Raw genomic sequence first — 14,926 nt, forward strand, 5'->3', positions numbered from 1 at the left:
TATGGAACAGGACGTTAGTGAGATCAATATGAATGCAGCGTGAGGAGGAAAGGAAACATGCTGCAGTTTATATAAGTGGGCACTGAAAGCTAGTATGTCTATTCTCGGGGCTGACGGGATTGTTCAGTATAAGTGACAATTCATTTTCTTCATAAAACATGGATAAAATCAACATACAAGACATTCTCTATTTGATCCCCAAGCGTCTCGCAATTCTCTGATATACCAACGACGAAATCAAACATAACGCAATCTTCGTATCTGACACATCTTTAATATAAAGTTGCAGAATTTGTTTATATTCTCTCTCTCTCTCTCTCTCTCTCTCTCTCTCTCTCTCTCTCTCTCTCTCTCTCTCTCTCACACACACACACATTACAGCTACTGCACTTGAGTTCCACATAATACAAATACAATAGCGTTTATTCCCATTTATAATTTCCAGTTACTCGGATCTTGTATATTCTCCATGTCAACGGAATTAATGGGGTCGAAACAAAAGTCCTCCGCTCCCCAAAATTCCATGCCGGATCTACGTGTGTCAGGTCTAGAGTTGCGAGGTGTGGGTAACCAAAATGAATCTGAAATTACACAGATATAGGTGTAGAACTTCAGCTAGCATCAGCCATCATCAGGCTTCTAAACTGTGAGAGGAGTTAAAAGGACAAACCATGCCCTTTATCTAATATATTTCCATAAAACGGACTAAGTTCAACAACCTGTAATTGTCTCAAAAATTGAGGAAAGTCCTAATCCTTGCTACATGCACATACTCTGTAAAATAATAAGGTCCTAACTTGAAAACCGTGGAAGGAAAATGAAAGACAAATCATGTACCCTCTATGCAATATTTCCTTTTAAAAAAAAAACTAAGTTAAACAACCTGTAATTTTCTCAAAAAATGAAGAAAATCAAAATCCTTGCCACATGCACATATCTTCCATACCCATAATCTCGGCTGAGATTCGGCTTGGCTGAATATTTGAACTGACGACTTCACCGAATGTCGGAGCAGTCCTTCATAATTAATGTCTGGAAATTTACTTTCAGCTTCGGCCAGTTCTATAGCAATTGATGTGCACTTAGGTGACAATGCTGTTCGCTTCAGATAAGTTGGTTGACTATCAAACAAACTTTGTATCACTGTTAAAGCTGTATTGCTTACCGTATAAGTATGTAAATTCCATAAAATAAACCATCACTGATTTTCCCGTTCAAATGAAGACTTCTATGGCGCAATATTTTATCTTCCAAAATTGAAGAGTTCCTATAGTTTGTTTTTTAAAATTGCGAAGTGCAAGTAGGTATGTAGAGATAAAATGTATCAGTAAGTTGAGTAACTAGTTGAGTAACTAGATAAAGCAGACTATAGGAACTCTTCAATTCCAGGAGATAAAATACTGTGCCGTGGAAATCTTCATTTGAACGGAAAATTTAGTGCCCATTTTCATTTTAGGATTTTTATAAGAAATTTTACTAAGAAAATTTTTCGAAACCACAAGGAAAAAATCTATTTTGTTGTCGAATGATCAAAAGATAAAATACATCTTAGCTGACTAGAAGTCGTGTTTGAAACAAAGTCTGGTTACAATGATCCCGAAAAGCAACTCCTAGCTACTAGAGAAACATTCGTATCAGGTTTTGATTATATTTCTAGAAATTAACCTGTATCATCTGACGCTGGTTTGGGACGACCATGTTCGCTCGCTGACGCTGACTCGTTGACAGGTTCATACTTTCTGTCCATTTGCTTAATATTCATCGGTTTCGGTTGATTGAGCTCGGTTTTCTTCATTTCGGAGATTGCTTCGAACGCTCGTTGCCACTGTGACTGGGATTTAGGAATCGAATTATCGTTCCGAATTTTTCGCATTGGCGTGCCCACATCAAGCATTGGCCGAGGCTTGAGATCTGACGTATCGTTCAGAAGCTGGCCCCTGTTACCGATGCCAAGGGTTGGGGTATCAGTTTTTTGTTTTGCCTGATGTTCCTCATTTGATTTCCCTTTGTTGATGTTTTTGAGTCTTTGCCACAGACTTTTCTTGTCGCTGTTTTCGTTTGTCGTGTGCACGTTTGAGTTATCTGGCGTGTAAATATGCTCAGTCCATTCCTGAGGGCGCTTTGCTGTTGGTCGATCTCTCCTGATGCTCTCCCCTAAACTAAAATCATGAATCAACTATCAACATATATATATATATATATATATATATATATATATATATATATATATATATATATATATATATATCAACAGTCTCGATTGAAGTCAGCATTTTGCAAATTCTATGGTCGTTATAACGATCTAGTTCGTTAATACGACCTCGCATTGGGTCAAATGCTGTCTGACGTGTTTCATACCGATTGTTAAGCCGTTCTTGGCACACTGGTTTTGACTGCGGATAACTCCGTTTACCTGATCAGGATATGGGGCTCACGGCGGGTGTGACCGGTCAACAGGGGATGCTTACTCCTCCTAGGCACCTGATCCCACCTCTGGTGTGTCCAGGGGTCCGTGTTTGCCCAACTATCTATTTTGTATTGCTTGTAGGAGTTATGAGATTGATCACTGTTCGTTATCTTCACCTTGCATATATATATATATATGTATATATATATATATATATATATATATATATAGTCTGCTAAGTGTTGTATGATGCGTCTAGTGTGGTGTCTGTTGTGTCTGTGTGCTTGTCACCTCTCACTAGCAACACTGCCGCTGGCTAGCAGAAATGTGACAAGAGGAAGCAAAATAAGTCAGTCTTCCTTTGCCAGTACATAGCCTCTCTACAACAAATCCTATGCAGTACCTCCCCGTTGTAGCAGACGGGAACTGGGCACCATTCGGACCCAGGCTGAACTGCAAGGGTGTCGGGTAGATGGGACTCGGTAGCCTAGGAAGGCAGCTTATCTAAGAGAAGGAAACTCTTATTTAAAACCCAGTTGGTGGAAACTGTAAGTCACTTCTGACATCCACCTAGGAGAAAGAAAACTTTGATACAAAACCTGGAAAGATGTATTTCGTTAGCTGGGGCAAGCAATTATCTAAGGGATGGAAAACCCCAACAGAAAAACCCGACCCTCCACGTAAGAGGTTGGGCAGAAGGCTAATCACCTACTCCTGTTAAAAGATTTGATTACAGAAACGGAAACTAGAGATAACAGTAATGCGGAAACAAGGGTCAGACCAATCCAAAACCCTGGACGTAGGACGGATGTCAGCCAAACCATAACAGGAGCTGACAGCCGGAGTGGAAACATCCTTGCACCCAAAACCACCCTCCAGCTTGGTTACTGGAATGTAAGAACACTCTACCAAACTGGTAGACTAGCACAAGTTGTAAGAGAAATGGAGAACTATAACATCAATCTACTAGCAGCTAGTGAAACAAGATGGACAGGTAGCGGAATAAGACAACTCGCCTCGAAACATCACATTGGTTTCTCTGGAAGACAAGATAACTATCATGACAGAGGTGTAGCCCTGATTATGACCAATGACATCAGGAAAAGTCTAATTGAATGGAAACCAATTAATGAAAGACTTCTGACAGCTAGGTTCTATTCCACATATGCTAAATTATCAGTTATAGCATGCTAAGCACCAACGGAAGTAGCAGGGGAGGAAGACAAAAACATCTTTTATGAGAAATTGCAAGAACTCATTGAAACAACACCAAGACACGATCTTTTAGTTGTTCTTGGCAACCCTAATGCAAAAGTTGGTAATGATAACATTGGAAAGGAGGCAACAATGGGAATGCATGGAATAGGAGAGAAAAACAATAATGGAGAGAGACTTGTCGAGCTGTGTGAAGAAAACAGTCTTGTCATTGGAAGGACTATATTCAAGCATAGAGATATACATAAACAAACATGGACATCTCCAGATAGTCATACCAACAATCAGATCGACCACATTATCATCAATAGAAGATGGAGAGGCTCTTTGCAAGATGTGAGAGTCAAAAGAGGAGCAGACATTGGCAGTGACCATTCTCTAGTTATTGCGAAGATAAAACTCAAACTCTGAAAAGTAAGAAAGAAAACAGAAAGAAAGTTAAGACTTGGTGTTGATAAATTAAAAGAACCATCTATCCAAAGAAACTTCCAAATGGAGCTGAGGAACAAATTTAGTGTGCTTAACGATGAACAAGAAATGAGCATACATGACTTTAATAAAACAGTCTATGAAATGGGAGAGAAGATCTTGGGACCCAAAAGAAAGAAATCAGAAGAATAGATTTCTAAGAACACCTGGAAAGTTATAGATGAACGAAAGGATGTTAAGAAAAGGCTGATTCAAACAAAATCAGAAAGAACAAGATGTACTGTGAGCAATGCTCACTAAGAATACCCCCCGCTTACCCCAATCTCCCAAAGGGTGTTGTTAATAGGTATAAACTACGAACACAGCATCTCCATGCGATGAAAAAAGCCGTTAAAGAATTTAAATGGAAACCATATTGCTACTTCGATGTCCAGTGCGCGTGACCTTTGACCTTTTGACCCCAAAATCGATAGGGAACATCTTCATCCCATGGGTAGTCCATATGTATGATATGGTGACTGTAGGTGGAAAGGATAACGCTTTAGAGCCCGGAAACCATATTGCTACTTCGATGTCCAGTGCGCTTGACCTTTGACCTTTTGACCCCAAAATCGATAGGGAACATCTTCATTCCATGGGTAGTCCATATATATGATATGGTGACGGTAGGTGGAAAGGATAATGCTTTAGAGCCCGGAAACCATTGCGTCTACAGACGGACGGACGGACAGACAGACGGACAACCCGATTCCAGTATACCCCCCACCCCCCACAACTTGTTGCGGGGATATAATCAAAGACCAACTAGAAAACAGATATAGATCTTTAGATAAGGAGGTAAAGAAAAGCACCAAGAAAGACACACAAGCTTACATAGAAAATTTAGCAGATGAAGCTGAAATGGCAGCTGCAAGTCAAGATCTTGAAAAGCTACATAGAATCACAAAAATGCTTACTGGAAGGTTTACCAACTGTGAAACAGCAGTAAAGAATGAACTTGGACAAATAATTGCAGGAGATGAAGAGAAACTGAAAAGATGGAAAGATGATTTTGAGAATGTGTTAAACAAAGGCAGTTCCGCAGTTGAGGCCATCATTCAACCTGCCACAGAATTTCTAGATATTGACATCGAATCACCTTCTATTCAAGAAGTTCAGGCTGCTATAAAAGCTCTAAAAAAAATGGTAAAGCACCAGGGCAAGATGGAATTCAAGCTGAGTTATTAAAATGTGAAGTAAACATCTTACCATCTACACTTACTCGTATACTAGAAAATATTTGGATTACAGAAGAAACACCTGATGATTGGAAGATGGAGCTTATAACCAAACTACCAAAGAAAGGCGACTTATCTGATTGTAATAACTGGAGAGGAATTATGCTGCTTTCTGTTACCAGCAAAGTCCTTAGTAGAATTGTTTTCAATAGAATAACCAGTAAAGTAAGATACCTGTTTACGAAAAAATCAAGCTGGTTTTAGAAAAGGAAGATCTTGTAGTGACCAGATATTTTCTCTAAGGCAGATAATTGAGCAAAGCAATGAGTGGACCAACACACTTTATGCCAATTTTATTGACTTCCAGAAAACATTCGATAGCATAGATAGAAATTCATTATGGAAAATTTTGTCTCATTATGGAATCCCATCTAAAATTATGAGCATCATCAAAGTTTTACATGTATATTCAGGTTTTAGAGCAAAAGTCATTTGTGGTACTGAACTTTCACCTGAACTAGAAATTAGAACAGGAGTTAAACAAGGCTGTCTTCTGTCACCGCTTCTCTTTTCCATGTGTGTGGACTGCCTTATGAAGGAAACTACAAAAGACACAAATAAGGGCCTGCAATGGACATTCACGGAACGTTTGGAAGACCTTGACTTTGCTGACGATATTGTCCTCCTTTCTCAGCGCCTAGTTGATATACAAGCTAAGACGAACATACTGGAAGAAACAGGAAAACAACTTGGTCTTTACATAAATACTGCTAAAACCAAAGTAATAAGAATAAACACGGAAAGAAAAGATCCTATTTTGATCAACAACCAAACAGTAGAGGATGTAAATGACTATTTATTTGGGAAGTAAAATTACAAAAGATGGAAACTCAGAAATCGATGTTGACCACCATCTATCCAAAGCCAGAGGAGCCTTTGCAAGTTTAAAGAAAATCTGGAACTCCTCAAAAATAAAACTTTACACGAAAATCAAGATCTTCAAAAGCAATGCAATTTCAGTTCTTTTATATGGTTCAGAATCCTGGAAAGTCACAAAAACCATCTGCCATAAACTTGATGTTTTCCAGAGGAGATGTTTAAGAAGAATTCTAAAAGTTTTTTGGCCAAATAGAATATCAAACAGAGAAATTTACAACAAAACTAAAACAACAGCAGTATCAGAGGAAATTAAGAAGAGGAGATGGCGCTGGCTAGGCCATGTTTTGAGAATGGATCCCACATCGATCCCACATGTTGCTCTAAGATGGACACCAGCAGGGAAGAGGAAAAGAGGTCGCCCAAAAGAGACATGGAGGAGAGCAGTAGAAAGAGAGATGAAGGAACAAGGATGGACTTGGGGACAAATAGACTTGGTCTCAAGACAGAGCATACTGGAGGTCTCTAGTGGAATCCTTATGTGCAAACCAGCATGAAGAGGACTAAGTAAGTAGTAAGTAAGTATATATATATATATATATATATATATATATATATATATATATATATATATAAAAGCACTAAGTTCCAACAATATCAGCTCTTTGGACGAATAGGGCATGTCCTAATTCGCTCCGCTTTTAACATTGATTGGCAAAAACATGTAGTCTGTATTGTAAATACGTTTGTAGATTAGTGTAGTTGTAGTGCTAGATGTATTTATATGTAGTTTTTGTTATTATTTTCTGGGTCGTCCCGAAAATTTGACAATCTGGTTGCTCGTGTCGTTGGTCATTTTTGTGCTTTGTATGTATGTATGTATATATATATATATATATATATATATATATATATATATATATATATATAAGCACTAAGTTCCAACAACACCCGATACCTAAAAGTGTCGGATCCACAACACGGATACAAGGTCAAATACAAAAAAATATACAAAGCACTAAAATGACCAACGATAATGTGGTTGTTCGTGTCGATGGTCATTTTAGTGCTTATATATATATATATATATATATATATATATATATATAACACATACACACTTCGTTATAAAACGCTCTAGGCTGTCTTCGCCGCTAATCAATCACTTACCCGCTACCGTCCATGATATGGCCATTTTTAGACTCATCAAAGCATTTCTAATTACAAGCAAGTAGAACTGTTCGGTTCATCAGCTTGAATGCATTTTAAAAAAATAATAGAAAGAGACACAGGAGTATTAGATATCCTAAAACAACACAGGAAATTTAATACTGTTATATGTGAATCAACACTTAAATTTCTTTATTGACTTTAAACTATACAGCTCAGTAGTTTACAGAAATCAGTAATATCACAGTCGATATCAGAAAATAAAGTATACATTACATGACTGAGAATACAATTACGCATTTTGTTCTCGGGTGTACACGTGTCTTCCAAGTTACTAAAAAAGTGAACTAATTTAAACACAGAAGTCCCCCCCCCCCCCCCCAATGGTATGTTTAATTAATAGATCTTTTTTTATTTGATTACCAAGGACATTGTAATGAAATGAAATGGAATTCATCGTCTATTATATTCATATAAAGTAAACACTTCATATCAGATATCTGAATACCACTAAATCTTCCGGCGTCTATTACTTAACAATGAGATGAAGGTAAATACAAGGAATAGGGTTTCTTAAGAGATATTGCAAACTAAATTATATCTCTCAAGTACTTATATAAAAACATTTTGAAGAGACTGAAATTTGTTCCATAACATATTGCTGATCTTGGTCAATTATTCATTGTTTAATTATATACATGTACATATACATGTACAAGTCATTTTCAGGTCAACTTGTCTTATCCATACATCATGAAAACCAAGATTTATAAACAGTTGTCTTACATGATAAACCCAATTACATTCACTCATACCGACAGCTCTATATCTATCAAATAAAGATTCATAGTATGAGTGAAGTAAACAGCAACGCATGTAGTTTTGTATTTAACACTAAGACAAAAATTAAGATGCAGCTTTTTGAACACCCTCACCATTACACTCCATATTTCAGAGGCATACATGTACTTCCAATATAATAGTCAAAACGAGATAACATTGTTACGTGATTTAAGCACACACACACACACACACACACACACACACACACACACACACATATATATTTATACATTTCTATTCAAAATGAACACAGTTTTCCTTGCCTGATATGAGAGATGCTTCTCAGCCTTTCTGAATTTATTATTGAAATTAAAATACAACCAAAAAAACCCAACAACAACAAAAACAACAACTCCCCCCTCCCCCCCCCCCCCCCCAAAAAAACGATATGGAAAAAGCGTCGACAATTTCTAAATTTTGGCCATCTATACGCCGATTATCTGTAGAATTAATTTTGCCCCCCCCCCCCCCCTGCGTAACACCAACATTTTCGTCTTTCCTGTATCAACACTCGGGCTCCTATATGATATTCAATAGAGAATCCAAAAGTGACCGAAGACTGTCTTTAGTTTCAGAAAAAGCGCAATATCATCAGCATACAATAGTATATATCTTTACAACTATATGACACACATCCAGTATTCAAAAATGCATTCCAAAGTCATTCACGTACATGTTGAATAAAATCGGGAATAAAATTTTCCTTGCATCATAACGACCTTATCAATGAAATCATCAGATTGGAAGCCATTCACAGCAACACACGATTTGACACTTTATCAATTTTAAAAGCTTTCCAGGAATTCCTAACTTTGATCATTTACACAATAGTTTAATCCTATCGACTGAGTCAAATGCCTCTTTGAAGTCAATGAAAGCACAATATAATTTTCTGTTACGATATAAGGTGTTGGAAAGCAAAAAAAAAAAAAATAATAATAATTAAAAAAAAATAAAAAATCCCGTTTTAAATCCAAACTGGGCATCAGAGATTACATCAATGCAAATTATCCACGAGGGCTAAGCCTGTTTTGGGTCCGAACTCTGTGATACCATAAATATAAATTTATAGTATTACAGAGTTCGGGCCCAAAACGGGCTTATCCCCTATGAAATTGCTTTTGAAAAGTTTGCAGAAACAACTCACTAAAATAATACCCCTGTGATTATTACTCTTTTTAAAAACAGGAATGATAACTGCATTTGACCAACTGGTAGGAAAAAAACCAATTTCTAAAATTTCATTGAACATATTTAAAAGTACTGGCAAAAGAAATTCTTCACGTTTCGATTTTTTTAAGTGCGATTAAAAGTATAATAAGTGCATCAAGCTCATAAAAAATCAACACCGTGTTACAATCTATGTTCTCATGCATGTCATATGTGCTAACGCAAGGTAAAGATGACAAAACACAGGTACTTGTTTCATACATGTGTTCCCCCATCCTTAATAATACCACAGGCACTTGTTTCATACATGCCCCCCCCCCCCCCCCCGATAATTAAGGAGGGGGACCCATGTATGAAACAAGTACCTGTGCGGAAAAGGTACATACTTGGGTATCAACCTCCCCTTTGAAAATTCTCTGGATCCGTCCCTCCAACACATCATACGTCAGGTGCTTGCACGGTCTCAGTAAAGAACAGGTTCATACCCGCCTAAGTAAACCGTCCCTCCTTTGTCAGGAGCATTCCGGTATTCCGGAATAATTTGAGTTGCGCTATGCTTTTTAGCTGTTATCAATTCTAAGGGCAATAACTCTTATGATGGTGCTGAGGAGATGCATTATAATTTTTTCAGATGAGTATTCTGAGATGGTGTGAAACTGGATTGGTGTACTGCTTTACGTTAAAGGTACGTGTGTTTTTCTGTAGAACTCAAGTAAACAAATGGAAAGGATTCTGTTGATTTAGATTTTTGTTTTTTAATATCTACCAGCCTCCTGCTGAAGTGATGGGCTGACATCAGATCATGGATGCTTTGTGTGAGCTGAGGTGTCACGTTTGTTATTTATGTAGGCTCTGTGTATTCTATATCAAAGAGAAAACCTTCGTATTTTTAAGGTTTTTGTAAGGAATATAACACACAAGCAAACCCTAAACTGTTGAGAAAGTAAATGATGAGAATTCGGCGAATCTCAGACCTATTGTACACATGTACTTTAAAACTTGTTAAATATAATATTCTTTTCTATATATGTACATGTGTGTGTTAATGGCGTTTTTAAGTAAGTGTGTCTCCGTGCTAGATGTGACATACTTTCATGTAAACTATTTCTCAGTGTATAAGACAACTAAATCTCATAAAATACCCCTTTTTGATGCTACTATTTGTGAGTCTGACATTATAATGTTAAACAGGTGAATGTGTTGTGTTCTTAGTTATATGCACTTATAATGATGCACTTACTGCTCCTATTCTGACATGTTAATGGCTGTTTCTAATAAATTTACTAATATTTTGAGTTAAATTACATTTGGTCAGATTCATTGGTGTGAAATTTGTTTGAGGCAGATTACACTTTATAAGCCATGATAATCAATCAAAGAAATGTGATATGACCCCAGCTTTGCCTCCGCTTCTTGGATTAATGGTTTGCATCTCTTTTGAAAAAAGTAATCTGCCCTAAAACATTTGATATCATAGAACATGATTAAGTATTAGCTTCATTTGTTAATTAAAGAGATAAAAATATTTTGACTTTATACTGCAAATGTTCTGTGTTGAAGATACTCCTGCTGGACTCGTGTTTAACCAAGCTATAATTCTAGACATGTCATTCTCCTCAGCAGTTATATGACGATTTTTATCACTATGTCATGGCAAATATGATGTGGTAAAACATTTAATAATCATTATTTACATGAGCATTGATATATATATAGATATAGATAGATAAAAATACTGTATTCATCCTATTGAGCGACCTGAAAAAGGGTGCGGAATATTTCCAGTGACATTTTTACTTTAAGAAATGTTTGAATCTTTAGATATTTTAACTTCTAAATAAGTTATTGTTATACTTTTTTTTATAATGGAGATCCACACATCAGGTCCTATTCACAGATTTATTATTTGAAATCGTCAAAAAGAATAAAGGAAATACACAATGATATAGTAGCTATTACCAATATAGGTAAATCATAGTGTATTTTGGGGAGCTCTTAAGTTTTGAGAATTAAAGGAAGTCCCAGGGGGCACCTACAGGGGTAGGGTGCTTAATAGGATGAATACAGTAATATGAAAATATCAGCGACTTACTCGATACTTTATGAGAACCAAATCCCTCTGGATTCTGATGCACATTTTCTCCCAAAGGTCCCTTTTACAATTCTATGAAAATGCCGAGTACCATGTATATTTAATTAATTAATTATCTGATTGGAACTGCTAGTGAGATTTTTACATGAAGTTGTATGTGATTGATCTCAGCAAAAACTGCCAAAACATCACTTTTATCAGAAACATTAACTACCAATCAAAGATGTGTGTCGGGCATGGATGTGACTCTGCGTAGGGTGATATTGTCTTTATGTTTTTTATTGGTAATTATGCAGTAATTCAAGGGCATTTTGCATCAAGTTGTAGAAACTAGTAAACTTGGTCAATGAGCTGACAGACTTTGAGCTCCTCATAAAATGCCATTTATATGTTGGTTGTAATATTCATGAGTCAGATTCCTTTCGGAATACATTGCTATAATGCCTTCCTATACAGATGTCAGCAATATTCTAAAACCATATTGATGTAAATTTGTTGTCAAATCTTACTACATAGATGGAGATAAGGGTGGAGTTAGGAGAGGAGAATGATTTTGTGTTATTGATGTTGTAATAAGTGGGGGGAAAAAATGGTTTTCTGAATTTGAATTTAATTCCAATTTATGCCAGAGATGTGAGTGTATAGACCATACTATTATACTTCATTTGCTACACAAACTCCTAATGAATATAACTTACTATATTTATACATTGTGTGGGTATGGTAGAAAAATTGTAAATCAATGTTTGCCCAAACAATTTCAGCACTGAGTTTTTTAAAAACTTAATAGGAAGATGTGTTCACATTATAAGAAATAAATAGAGTAATTTAAACACGGTCTGTCTCTTGGAGATACCATAACACTTCTCTCGAGGCCATGTTTCTCTCGGATTTTAATGATATTATGCTAATTTCAACATTTCTTCTTCATTTTGCATTTCCCCGGGATATTCTTTTAACTACACAGTCAAGTATTGAAAGTGTCATGTTTCTATCCGTAAATTGGCTTCAAATTCCATAATGGAGAGGATTCGGTCCAATTGTATGATTCACAATAGGCAAACATAACGTGACAAGCATTGATTTGCGTAGAATCTGAAAATGAAGCACCTGTCAAATGTCAATATCATCCCTACTAAGGACAATGCTAATGAAACTCATCAAGGACACAGGTATCTTTGTAATTAAGTATACCAGGTTAACTCTTAATCAGTGTTTCATTTAATTATTTAATGAATGGAAACATACATATTGAATGCTGTTGGGCATCAATGATCTTGAAGACTTTACATTTGAATTTTGTGGTTGATTAATGTTGAATTCTTAGAAATATTCATCTGCATGAATTTATCATGAGTAATTCAAAGAAAATTTGCTTTTTATTAACAATCATGTTATTGCATATAGTATGTGCAATAAAATGGAATATTAAAAAAAAAAAAACTCGGGTCAAATTAAAGCTTAACAACACAAAAGAAATTGGATTACTTTAACCAATTTCATTGATTTTAAATTAAATGAAAAATAAACATGTGTGCTATTTAGAAGGAAGGTTAAGAAGTGTTTCAGTAATTCTTGTGTAGACATCTCTTGCACTCACTAGCAGCGGTGTGAATGTTTTAGTCGACAAAAAACACATGGCCATGTTAGTGTGGTTTCTGTCAAAATATTTCAATATTTACAGGTAGCTGTTCACGAACAATGTGCATTTCTCCCCCATGTGTGCAGTGCTCAGCCTTTGTTCCATTTCATTGTGGATGTCTGTTTCACGTGTTCTATTATACATACGATCATAGTTCCGGATTTGAACATGGATACATAGATTTATTGATATGTAAATGTTTTCAAATTATTCATTCTGTGCTCTACGACATGGTATTGATATATATCAACAGATCAAAGGCAATGCTATAAAAATATAAATTCATGTATTGATTATTTTTGTAACCACAACAGCTTCATCAGGGAATATACCTTCAATCAGAATATCATTGATGAAAAAGGACTATACAAACACAATATACAAAAATATACTGCAAAAATACACATGATATAAAAAATACATGCATACTGGGGCCAAAAATAGTAATGGATTTGTTTGATGTACTCCGACCGACCCGTCAAATTTGCTCCTACCCGATTATTTTTTTCAGCAATTTAAAATTTCATTTTTTAAAAAAAAAAAAAATTGATTCCCTTGAAAAATAGAAAATTCTCCTTATTTTAAAAGAAAATATAAAAAACAATTCATGACATCCCCCCCCCCCCCCCCAAAAAAAAACCCCAAAAAACAACCTACCTACCGACCCACCTTGAAAAATGTGGGTCGGAGTACATCAAACAAAAATATTTTTAATGATGGCCTGGGTTGGTGAAAGTTAATCACCATGAAAATTCATCAGTAATTAAAAGTAGTGATGAGTAAATTTACAAATTCTCAATGATAAAATCATGCATTATAGTAATTAATGATTACATGTATGGTGATAACTGTCAGTGCTTCCTAATACTGTTCAGTTGCATGTATACATGTACTATATTAGCTCTATATCAGAATTTTAATTACAGTCCCATGGCTGTGTGGATAAAAATCTGTCTGCAGCATACTATCTATATGATCAGTTACAGTATGTTTCATCATTATTAGGGGATAGGAGCAGATGAATTTGTCTGTTGACTGATGTTCAGCCGTGAATGACGAGTTTATGGACCATGATCGCCATTATCTATGCAAGAATTAATTTTCAGTCAGGATCAGATAGTTGTTATTAATACATGTATGTTAATTTTCTGTATTTGGAACGATTGTTTTTTTTTGTTTTTTTTTATCATTGATCACAGCAATATTAGGAGATTAATGCTCAATTTAAGCGGAGCTAGGTATTTGTCTTTACCCCACCCCCCCAAAAAAAACTCCAACAAAACATGCAGATGTAAATATTAGAAAAAAAATCACTGAGTCTAATGTTGCAAATTCTTTACCATCCCAGCGAGCGCTTAATTTTAATTCTCCTTCGTCTTGACAACAGATCTCCAGGATCTGCAAGAATGTCCATATTATACGTTTTTCATTGATCATGCAAATAAGTCATTTCATTCGGATTACTGTAAATATACGACACAAAGATAGGTGGCATTGATCAGCGCTGGACACGGGTAATGCAATCAGTAATAATAAGATTAGCGTATAAACATTGTCCCCATGGCCTTTTCATAAGAGGTACGGCAATGTGTGTATTGATTTAATTGTATCTATCTGTCATCTTCCTTCCATGGTCATTCTCCGAGAGAGACTACTTAGTGGCTGCCCATCTCCTTGTTTGCATTGATAACTTCTTGGTATTAACAGCCTCTGTCTGTTGAATATGTTTTATCCATGACAATTTTGTACACAAATAAGGATAGGATATGACTTTCAGCATAAGTTATGTGTCTTAGCAACCAGTCTATGAATTAATGGTTTCCAAGCAATTATTTTGAGAACTGTGAACATGGTGAAAAACCATT

The 14,926-nt window shown here is 35.9% G+C and overlaps 2 protein-coding genes across 5 annotated transcripts in view; one reads left to right on the top strand and one right to left on the bottom strand.

Moving 5' to 3' along the window:
• Positions 1 to 405: 405 nt before the first annotated feature.
• LOC125647114 (uncharacterized) lies at positions 406 to 9,855 on the bottom strand. 2 transcript variants are annotated; one of them, XM_056139347.1, is made up of 3 exons: positions 9,714 to 9,855; positions 1,666 to 2,159; positions 406 to 581 (listed from the first exon to the last, which is right to left on the bottom strand). In XM_056139347.1, the coding sequence occupies exons 1-3, from the start codon at positions 9,767 to 9,769 to the stop codon at positions 433 to 435; spliced, it is 699 nt and encodes a 232-aa protein (XP_055995322.1). In that variant the 5' UTR covers positions 9,770 to 9,855; the 3' UTR covers positions 406 to 432. The 2 variants fall into 2 exon arrangements, with proteins under 2 accessions (XP_055995322.1, XP_055995323.1); XM_056139348.1 differs by lacking the exon at positions 9,714 to 9,855 and adding an exon at positions 7,315 to 7,636.
• A 31-nt stretch (positions 9,856 to 9,886) lies between these two features.
• The window catches only part of LOC125646770 (uncharacterized), a 31,037-nt gene continuing 25,997 nt past the window's right edge, over positions 9,887 to 14,926 (top strand). Inside the window, exon 1 of one of the 3 annotated variants that reach the window (XM_056139345.1) lies at positions 9,887 to 10,012. The gene's annotated coding sequence lies outside the window, so the exon portion shown is untranslated. Of the gene's footprint in view, positions 10,013 to 12,511; positions 12,592 to 14,926 lie in introns of those variants that run through there. The other 2 variants (XM_048873297.2, XM_056139346.1) reach the window with 2 other exon arrangements.

Source organism: Ostrea edulis, chromosome 6, assembly GCF_947568905.1.
Source record: "Ostrea edulis chromosome 6, xbOstEdul1.1, whole genome shotgun sequence".
Taxonomy (NCBI): Eukaryota; Metazoa; Mollusca; class Bivalvia; order Ostreida; family Ostreidae; genus Ostrea; species Ostrea edulis.